Source organism: Pseudomyrmex gracilis, unplaced genomic scaffold, assembly GCF_002006095.1.
Source record: "Pseudomyrmex gracilis isolate BER0280 unplaced genomic scaffold, ASM200609v1 scaffold_51, whole genome shotgun sequence".
Classification (NCBI taxonomy): Eukaryota; Metazoa; Arthropoda; class Insecta; order Hymenoptera; family Formicidae; genus Pseudomyrmex; species Pseudomyrmex gracilis.
Window position 1 is genome coordinate 867,664 of NW_018020635.1, and position 11,114 is coordinate 878,777.

General features: G+C 34.0%; 1 protein-coding gene across 1 annotated transcript; it reads left to right on the forward strand.

Moving 5' to 3' along the window:
• The first annotated feature begins 876 nt into the window (after positions 1–876).
• Positions 877–3,428, forward strand: LOC109853637 (ankyrin-3-like). Its single transcript, XM_020425942.1, has 6 exons — positions 877–1,125; positions 1,231–1,431; positions 1,539–1,736; positions 1,843–2,040; positions 2,151–2,348; positions 2,454–3,428. The coding sequence occupies exons 1-6, from the start codon at positions 981–983 to the stop codon at positions 3,074–3,076; spliced, it is 1,563 nt and encodes a 520-aa protein (XP_020281531.1). The 5' UTR covers positions 877–980; the 3' UTR covers positions 3,077–3,428.
• Positions 3,429–11,114: the final 7,686 nt, after the last annotated feature.

Sequence of the window (11,114 nt, forward strand, 5' to 3'; positions counted from 1 at the left end):
AACCGAAGAATACAACGGCGATTTGTATACAAACATATTTGCGCTTACAAAAAGCGCTGCGCGTAAGCAATACTGTCCAGCAGAAGTAACGCAGCAATTGCAACTGCTACATGAAGCCGCTACGTAGCGCTACGTAGCGCTAGCTTCGGCTAAACACACCCATAGAGAACGGCCTTTGAGTTCCACTTTTGTGGAAATACGGCTAAAACCAGCGGCTGAAACCGTCGTAAAAAATTACAATAGGATGGCNGCTCTCAGGTTTCTCTCTGATCTAAAGTTATTCTCTGATAACTTGTTACCATGCAACATTTTGTTTATTTATAAAAAGAAATGCGTTAAAACAGTAGAACATCTCTCAGTTTTTTGTCTTCTTTATTCCGTTCCGACCGTTGCCGTGTGAGAATCATCTTTCTTGTGTGTCTCTGCCGTTTTATATTTAATCGTGTCGCGCCGTTAAATGTTTAATAAAGCCTTGTTACAAGAAGACTGTGAATATTCTTATTAAATAAAACAACAATTTCTATGATGATAGCTAAAAAGCTTTCATTCCTGCTACCTAGATTTTATGCGAACTAACAATTGCGACTTATACATATAAATAATTATAGGAAAACCAAAACTAAACCTTAAACAGAGAAACAACATAGAAGAGAGATTTAAAAAAAAAACAGATGCAAACTGAGCACTATTTTTACCATGGACTATATTGGTACAAGCGACAGGTTAATATGTGCAGTTCGTGAAGGAAACCTAGAAAGAGCAAGGGAGTAACTTACTTATCTTGGACTATCTTATTCACAAGAATGGTCAGAAGGATATGATTTACTTTGTGATGCTATTGAGAATAAGCATACAGAAGTTATTAAACAACTTTAACAAACGGTTCGAAAGTTAACAGCAACATTGACAAATCTGATAATGACGATCATGATACTCCACTTCATTTTGTTGTTATAAATGGTGATATAGAAATTGTTAAGATGCTTCTAGACAGAAGTGCTAAAATTAATACTGAAGTTCAGTTTGGCAGAACTCCGCTTCACAATGCAATTGAAAATGAGGATATAGATCTTGCTGAATTACTTTTAAATTATGGAGCTAACGTTAATGCCAGAGACAGTTTAGGTACACCTTTATATTGCACCTGAAAAAATTATATATAAATTTTTGGACATTTTTTATACCATGGAGTTTATGTTACTTTTACATATATATCTACATTTACACCAGGTTTAACACCACTGTGTCTTGCTGTCTACCAACAACATGTACATGGTGCTAAGATGCTGTTGGACAGAGGTGCTAACGTTAATCATCAAAAGCAGAGGTTCGGCACAACTCTGCTTCATGATATAATGGAAAAAAAGGAAATAAAAATTGCTAAATTACTATTAAATCATGGAGCCAACGTCAATGCCAGTTCTAAGTCAGGTATAATTTTATATTGCAGCTGAGAAAAGATATTTACAGATTAATGAACATATTTAAAACATGGACTTTTTAGTAATTCTACATATATATCTATTTTTTTACACCAGGTGTTACACCACTGTGTATTGCTGTTCAACGAGGACATGTAGATGGTGTTAAGATTCTGTTGGACAGAGGTGCTAACGTTAATGCTAAAACTCTGAGTGGCAGAACTCCGCTTCACTATGCGATTGAAAATAAGGAAATAAAAATTGCTGAATTACTTTTAAATCATGGTGCTAACGTTAATGCCAGTGATGTGTCAGGTATAACTTTAAATTGCAGCTGAGAAAAGATATTTACAGATTGATGAACATTTTAAAACATGGACTTTTTAGTAATTCTACATAAAAATCTATTCTTTTACACCAGGTTTTACACCACTGTATCTTGCTGTTCATCGAGGACATGTAGATGGTGTTAAGATGCTGTTGGACAGAGGTGCTAACGTTAATGCTGAAACTCGGAATGGCCAAACTCCGCTTCACTATGCGATTGAAAATAAGGAAATAAAAATTGCTGAATTACTTTTAAATCATGGTGCTAACGTTAATGCCAGTGATAAGTCAGGTATAACTTTATATTGCACCTGAGAAAAGATATTTACAAATTGATGAACATCTTTTACAACATGGAGTTTACTTGGAGAGGTAATTCTCCATACATCTCTTTCTTTTCAGGTGATGCATTACTGTGTCTCGCTGTTCGAAAAAGACATGTAAGTGGTGTTCAGATGCTTTTGGACAGAGGTGCTAACATTAATGCTGAAACTCGGAATGGCCGAACTCCGCTTCACTATGCGATTGAAAATAAGAGAATAAAAATTGCTGAATTACTTTTAAATCATGGTGCTAACGTTAATGCCAGTGATAAGTCAGGTATAACTTTAAATTGCAGCTGAGAAAAGATATTTACAGATTGATGAACATCTTTTAAAACATGGAGTTTTATGTTAACAACATATATCTCTTCTTTTACACCAGGTGTTACACCACTGTGCCTTGCTGTTAAAAAAGGAAATGTAGAAGTTGTTGCGATGTTGTTAGACAGAGGTGCTAACATTAATGCTTTACCATATAACGCTTCTTATGACTTTTCTTGTGGCATTTATTTTAAAAAAATTGCTGAGTTTCTTACACAGCATATAGTTAAGATAAAAGCTGCAAATTTATCCGTAAGTGAACGATTAGTATCAATATGCAGCAATTATGAAATAAGAGATTTACAGGATATGTGTGAAAAAGAAGTAGCTATCATGAAGAATGAGAAAATTAGTAATACTAACATATCATTTTACGATATCTTGATAAAAGATACAAATCGATTAGCAATATATATGAGAAATGAAAATGTAGTGCAGGTTTTACGATCAGACGAGTATAAAACAAAATTTCCAATATACTCTAGCATGATAAAAAATCAGTTCAGAAAAAGTATGAAAAAGAAAGAGTTGCTCGAACAAGGCACTAAAATTTTTTATTTGTTCTGTAACTTTCCTGAGCTACCACTTGGGTGTATTGAACGAATATTTAGTTACTTAAGTGATAATGACATAAGAATTTTAATAGATACTTTTAAGTCCCCTAACAGCACGGATATATTCTGAGTACGTACTGAGTAAGTCGCAGTCCGTATATTGTGATCATCTCAGTACATTCTCATACGTACTGCTATCAACTGAGTACGTACTACGATCGTACCTATGTCCGCGGCACCATCTAGTGTAGAATTTCGCCGCGAATATTTAATAAGTAATATTTAATAAGTTTAGTAATTAGTTGTATGGTTCACCTATTTTCATACATTAAGATTAAAATTAATTAGTTGGATGTGATAAAATATATCTGTAAATGTCGACACGTCAAAAATTGATAAAAAAGAAATTACGTGCTCTGAAGCTAATACGACATTGTTCGCTGAAAAAAATAAAATTTCTATATTTTACATGTATGTTTTACTAAGTAAAAATAAATAAAATAACTTTAGTAAATGCTTCTACTGTAACATATATGTATTTCATATTGAAACGCCTATTTGCTACCTTTTTTTTATGTAATGATTTTTATCAAAAGATAATTAGTTCATATACATAACAATCACTGTGATCATGAAAACCTAATTTTAACATCAAAAAATCTCTGGAGAGCGGATTGTTACAGGAGGGAATCATTGTTCTCCTTCTGTATCTTGATCTTTTCTTTTTTTCTTTTCTTTCTCTCGATAGATGCGTTCCCGGGCATGTGCCAACTGTATTTTAATTGTATAAAACATCTGTTCATCTTTCGTTTCATGTGCGTTTCTTTTAAAACTTCTGCAAAAACAAATTTTCAAATTATTTAAATTTTCAAAGTACTTTCTTATTGAAGAAAAAAATATTTTTATTTTTTGTCACAAGTTTGATACATAATGTGATTTAAATAAAGAAGTAATAATTAATTTTATTTTTTTATATATTTATATAAATTTGATGCACAATTGAGAGATTAATATTAATGGTGGTGCAAGCACTGAACTCTATATACACTGGAATGCGCATCTTCGCCTAACAAGCATAGCGAGACGTGGCACAAATTGATCAGCGCCATTTTTGTTTGGCCTGGTATTTTAGCAAATCAAAAGTGCGTTCCGCGTCCCGCTACAATGAATCAGAAGCATTCTCCTAGCACGCGTAGAAACGTGTTACGGTTGTATATGTGAAAACATCTGTTTTTTCTTCTTTGCTGTTTTGGCTCTTGAATGAAAACATCTGTAATATTAGCGACATGAGGTGTTGCGTGCCCGGGTGTGGGCAGCGAAGTGAAAAGGGGATTTCATTTCATAGGTAAGGATTTTAGTGTGAAATATATCAGGTGCATGTATTAACAATGTAGGATGAAAATTGTTAGGTCAGGATGTTGTAGATAGAAATAATATTTTTTACTGCTTACATTTTTACATACGTTTTATTTTTAATTGTTTAAATATTTACATATCTTTTATGTAGATTTCTAGTGAAAGACCCGAATCGAACTCAACAATGGATTGATAAAATATATGCGTTTTTGGAAATGCATAATTGTAAGCCAGAAAGCTTTAAAAAGACAAAACAATCTGTTTTATGTTCCAAACATTTCCTTAAGAGCGATTATCTTGTTACAACAAGTAGCCGTATGTTGAAAATTTCAGCATGTCCTTCAGTCTTTTTGGTAAGTTATATATAATAGCACTAAGGTTTTTATGATAAGTGCAAAATTGGCTCAGAGGACTGGATACAGCTAGTCCATACATCATTCTATGTATAAGTATGATTCTAAACTAAGAACCAAGGTTTTTAGAATCTACTTATTGTTCTGTCTAATTATAAAACTGTCTAATTATAAAAAAACTCAACATCTTATAGTACATGAGATAGGCAGATATCAGATAGTGTAAATGTCAGTCTGTTTGGATTTGACGAGTTTTAAATTATGCAATTTACAAGCTATTACAGTAGCATTTTAATGTATTACAGTGCGAGCCTAATGCTCCAAAACGACGGAACAGGCAACCTAAATTCAGTTCTGAAACACCTGAATCTCATCGATTGCATTACATTCTTCCAAAAGTGAAGATGAATGAACTGGAAGGTAAAAAAGTAATGGCTACAGTGCAAGAAGAAGAAAACAAAAAGGTAAGTAAAATACAAAATGAAAAAATGCACATTGAATAATTTTTTTGATGTGTCTGTTACAAAAACTAACTTGTGTATATAATTCATAATTTTTATTAGTGGATAGTCTTAATATTATAAGATGTGACATCTTTTGCAGAATGTCTCTAAAATTACAAATGGTGCATTTAAATTTCAGAATGGTTTTTCGAAACGTTCAATTTATCTAAACTAATCGATTATTGTCAAATTTTTTTTGTGTCTTAATTATTGCTTGTAACTATTACGATTATCACGATTTATTTCTGTTTGCAGAATGCGTGCACCAGATGCTTGACACTGGAAAAAAAAGTCCAGACATTAGAGGAAAAGATAGCTGATGTGGAAAAACTATTTCAGCTGCAGTCTTGCAATACACATGATATTTCTTCACCTCGTCAGGAAGAATTACTGCAAGGATCATCTACGCCAACCACTACAACACGAAATGCACGCCATGATCACTGTTATGTAAGAAGTCCACGATGCTTGCGACGAAAATTAGACTTTACGCGCTCTCAGAAAATTATGGTCGGAAAAATAGCTCGTTCCACAATGAAGAAGTATCGACAAGCGACGATAAAAGTGTCGCAGTGAAAATCTTTGTTAAAGATTATGAAGGAAAAGATGATTGCTAAACCGGAAGTCGTTGACCATCTTAAACAAATATTTGGTGGATCTCCCCTACAACTCTATGAAAGGTGTGTACAAATGCATGCGGCTGGTGGGAAGAGAGTCACTAAAAAATATTCTTCTACTTTGCGTGCTTTTGCTTTAACGTTACACTTTTATTCTCCTCGAGCATATGCTTTTGTCCGTGAAGAATTTGGCCTTAGTTTACCTCATCCAAGTACGTTGCGTAGTTGGTATAATGAAGTTAGAGGCGATCCTGGTTTTACTGATGAATCTTTTTCGGCTCTTAAAATGAAAGTAGATGAATGTTTATCAATCGGAAAAACTTTATACTGCTCCTTGATGCTTGACGATATGCATATCAAAAAACAGGTTGAATGGGATGGCAGTAAGTTTCATGGCTTGTGTACCGTGCGTAACAACGATACAGAAGAATGTCACGCTGCCACTCAAGCACTTGTTTTTATGGCTGTAGCTCTCGATGCATCTTGGAAGGTTCCTCTCGGCTATTTTTTGCATGATGGTATGAATGCGGATCAACTAACAATATTAACTAAAGACTGCATTCGACGTATGCGTAAAGTTGGTGTGCAAATCCCTTCCTTAACTTTTGATGGTTCTGCTGTTCATTTAAATATGGCTGAGCGTTTGGGAGCTAATTTGAAAATGAATTCTTTTAAACCGAGCTTGCAACCTTTTGACGATCCAAATATGATTTTAATGCACTGCCTGTTGGATCCTTGTCATGTTTTGAAACTTGTGAGAAATGCATGGAGTGATTTAGGAGTAATTATTGATAATAACGGAAATGTTATTTTATGGAAATATATAGAAATGCTGCATGAAATCCAAGAAGCAGAAGGATTGCGGGCGGGCAATAAAATAAGAAAAGCCCACATACAATGGAAAAAATCGCCAATGAAAGTAAATCTCGCTGCTCAGACACTTAGTTCTAGTGTCGCTGATGCAATAGACTTCTGCCGTGACATTAAAGTGGCTGGTTTTGAAGCCAGCGCTTCAACCACTGACTTTATTCGAAGAATTGATCGATGGTTCGATATCATGAACTCTAGAAATCCGCTAGGACGCGGTTTTAAGGCTCCACTATCGACGAAAAATGAAAGCAGCTGGCGGCCTTTTTTGCACGAGACAATTCAATACATTTTGTCGCTTCGGTGGAAAAACGGGACTCGTTTGGTCGACAGTTCAAGAAAAACTGGTTTCATTGGAGTTGTTTTGTCCTGTGAAAGTATAGTTTGTATATTTGATCAATTAGTAGGAAGTCACGAAACCCACTTGAAGTATCTTCTTACGTATAAAATGTCGCAAGATCATCTGGAGTTATTTTTTAACGCAATCCGAGCTAGAGGACGATGGTGTGTTAATCCTACACCACGTCACTTATATTCGGCTTATAAACGTTTGCTAGTGAGACACAAGATAAAGGCTTCAAATGGCAACGTAACTGCCATGGAGAAAACTACAATCCTTTTTGCGACTCGAAAGTCTATCACTCGGTATCGAGACACCGTAGCCCAATGCGATTCTTTAACATGTGCGCTTTCTCGCGCCTACGCCATTGATGACAACTTTACTGACAATGGAACAGCTCGATCAGATAATTTGGACGCTCTGCCATCGAATATTAATGACGAACAAGACGGAGTTGACAACGAATTGATGGAGTTAGATTTGGGAATGCCTCTAAATTATTCTCCGTTATCCGAATTCACTGAAAATACAGTCGCGCTAATTGCTGGTTACGTCGTGCGAATGGTGTTTAAGCGAGTACAATGTATGTCTTGTTGTTCTGTTCTCTGTAGTGGTAATCCCAACGACAACAGGCTTAAGTTAATTTTGCAAAAATCGAATGGTGGTCTCATATTCCCTTCTCCCAGACGTTATAGCGATCTGTACTGTGACTGAAAAGATGTTTCGAAGAGCTACTTATGAGTTGCCTATCGATACGCCAGGATTAAATCACATCATCGTGAATGCGGTATTCGCCAATCTAATCGCAAAAAATTTGTTTGTTGAACTTCACAATCATATGTTTGATACGTCAGAAGAAGAAAATCATTTACATAGTCTAATAAAGACAATATCTTTGTGCTATATAAGAATTAAAATGTATCATTACGGAAAAAAAGTTTCGGAAGCAAATACAAACATTGGAAAACGAAAGGAACTATCGCGACTTGCTATTTTCTTAAATGTATAAAATGTTTAATAAAACACACTATTTACATTTATAAATTATCACACTATTACATATATAAATAAAGAAGTTTGTTCATACACCAATATCCTGTATTTGACTTCATATCGGCCCATTTCCAAATATTTTTTGATTATTTATATTTATTACATTTTTTTATAATTGAAATAAAATTGTATTGAATTGTATGTAAAAACGGTAGGTTTTTACATTGTATTAATGAACAAATTTATAGTATACTTATATCGTATTAACGAGCAAAAGTCCTTTTATACATATTTATTTATTAATTTGTTTATTAATTTTACGTAATTTTCTTACTACAAACTCCTGAAGAAACTTTTTCTATTTTGTTAATTTTTCATCTCCGTCATTTACATTGTAGCGGGACCGCGCGTGAAACGCGCTTCTGATTTGCTCAAATACCAAACCAAACAAAAATGGCGCTGATCAATTTGTGCCATGAATTTTCTTCGATGCGCATTCCAGTGTATATAGAGTTCAGTGGGTGCAAGTATGGCTCTTGGACCCTAAAGATTAGTCCACACGACAAGTTAATATTATTGGTTTGGTGCACATATGGTTCAAAGGACCTATTCAAGTTAGTCCATACGCCATTCGAAGCAGGTTAATATTATTATAATCTATTGCATAGAGCTTATACTAATCATAGACGTATAATATATAGACTGCGCGTTAGGCTGAAAAGATGTTTTCAACGTTGAGAGAAACAACATACCTTGAATAGTAACTCTTTTTCTGTCTATCAATGGTTGCGTTTAGACAACTCAACAGTTGCACACCGGTTGATAGATAATCACTTCTGATCGGATCATACTTCTGGATCCGTAGTAGATTTTGTAGAATAGTCCTATCATAAGTGATGACCTTTCAACCGTTGAGTTTTCTGAACGTAACCAAAGTTTGTGGTGGGATCAGGGCCTACTGTTTCCATATATAAAGCAAAGACTGGCCGGTGCCTAAACAGTTAAAGGGGCACGGAGCCATAAGTGCGAAGAAGAAGAAGCCTACTGTTTCCATAGACTTATATAATAGACGGAACATTCGTGTAAGAAAAGCTGAAGTCTTTGTTAAAAGAAACAGAAATAATCGTGGAGTAGTTCTCTTCTTTTCTAGCAGTGAGTTGATTGGTGGCCGCGGCAGGCCGAGAGCAACGAAGATAGAGTTTGAGAGTCAGTTGAAAGAAAGTGAAAGTGAAAGGTGATAGCAGAGAGAAACCTGAGAGCGGCCATCCTATTGTAATTTTTTACGACGGTTTCAGCCGCTGGTTTTAGCCGTATTTCCACAAAAGTGGAACTCAAAGGCCGTTCTCTATGAAACTCAAGTCGCAAGTCTCGTGGAACTGATCAATCACGTTGGTCGATTGGCTGATTTGACTCTGCAATTGGTCAATTCCACGAGATCTGCTACTTGCGTTTAATGTAGACCGGCCTTTGAGTTCCACTTTTGTGGAAATACGGCTAAAACCAGCGGCTGAAACCGTCGTAAAAAATTACATAAGGATGGCCGCTCTCAGGTTTCTCTCTGGTTCAACTGTGTTACTCCATGGATACCAACTTTTTTCCGTTTATTTTTCTATGGAATGCTATTTTTGTAGACCGTTTTCTGCTGTGCTTTCAAATTATATTCGGAACAGTATTAATCATGGAAAGTATATGATATATATTTTTTAAATTATTTTATTATTTGTTATAAAAATGTAATAATAAGTATTGACATAACTATTCTCTCGTGTTTTAATAGATCTCGTGTCCTTAAAATTGATGTCCTTAAAATATTAATCTTACTTGATGTCCTTAAAATATTAATCTTTTACAATTCTGCAATATATTTATATTTCAGCATGCAATTAAAAAATATCAATTTTATTAATGATTAAATAATAATTTTATTACTTAATTATTGAAGCAGATGGTTTTACATGCAAACATTGCAATGCATATATTGCAATATTAGACACAGCACCCTTACATGAATGTTTCATAAACAAAAATATATATAAGGATAGTAACAATGTTTTATTTACAAACGACAATGTAGATGTTAATGACGAATGTAAGTTTATTTATTTACACATCAGTATAATTTATTCAGTATAAAACCCATTTTCTAATCTAATTTCAACTTCTACCCACACAGACATCCATCCATCCAGACATCCATTAGACATCTATTAGATGCCTTGACGAAAATGAGAAGTTTTATAAGCGTTTATTTGACGTTTGTATGAGCGTTTTGCGGAAATTCGTTGAAAGTTTTGAAACGGTCAGTAGAGAATTCATAGGGCGGAAATTGCAACACTGCAGCGTTTGAAAGGCGTTTGTATAAAGCGTTTCTGAAAGTTTGCATAGTGTTTACGTTAAGCGTAAGACAAAACAAAATAGTTTATTAAGTTAAAAACATCTAAAAATTCAATAAAAGAATTTTTCGCGACTCGCGCTTTTACACAGCTAAGAGATTTCACTTGAATTAATTTTTGGAAGTCCGCGGTTCAGCTCGCCAATCAACTTATAAATTCCATTAAAAGGGACCGGATCTGAAAAAATTTTAAGATGATAGCGGGATTCGAACTCGAGACGCCTCCGTCGTATTCTCAGCACCTGCACTCAGTCCGCAAGACTACTTGTTCCTTACTAAAATGATTATTTTTATCTACTTATTCTCACGCTATCTTACACTATTCATTTATTATTTCTTCAAAATATTATTTTATTAAAAATATTGTAGTGCAATGTACCTGCAATGAGTAAAAATGTTTATCTTTCTTATTACTATTAAATATGATTTAAAGTACATTTTTACAATGCAACCAAATTTTAACACTGTGTCTCAAATAATGCTATATTTAAATCAAATATAGTCTGTTACATTTATGTTAAAAATTGATTTTTTCATTAAATAATGGTTTATTTAATGAAGAAAAAAACCTAATGAAACATTATTTCGTTGAGATAAATTATTTCAAGCACTTATATTATTTTCTTCATATTATGATTTAGTATAACGTAACAATACAAAGTATCATTCAACAAAATTGTTGTTTGGTATAAAATTATGTTATTTGAATGCAACAAATATGAGTCAAACAAATCGAATTATTAAATT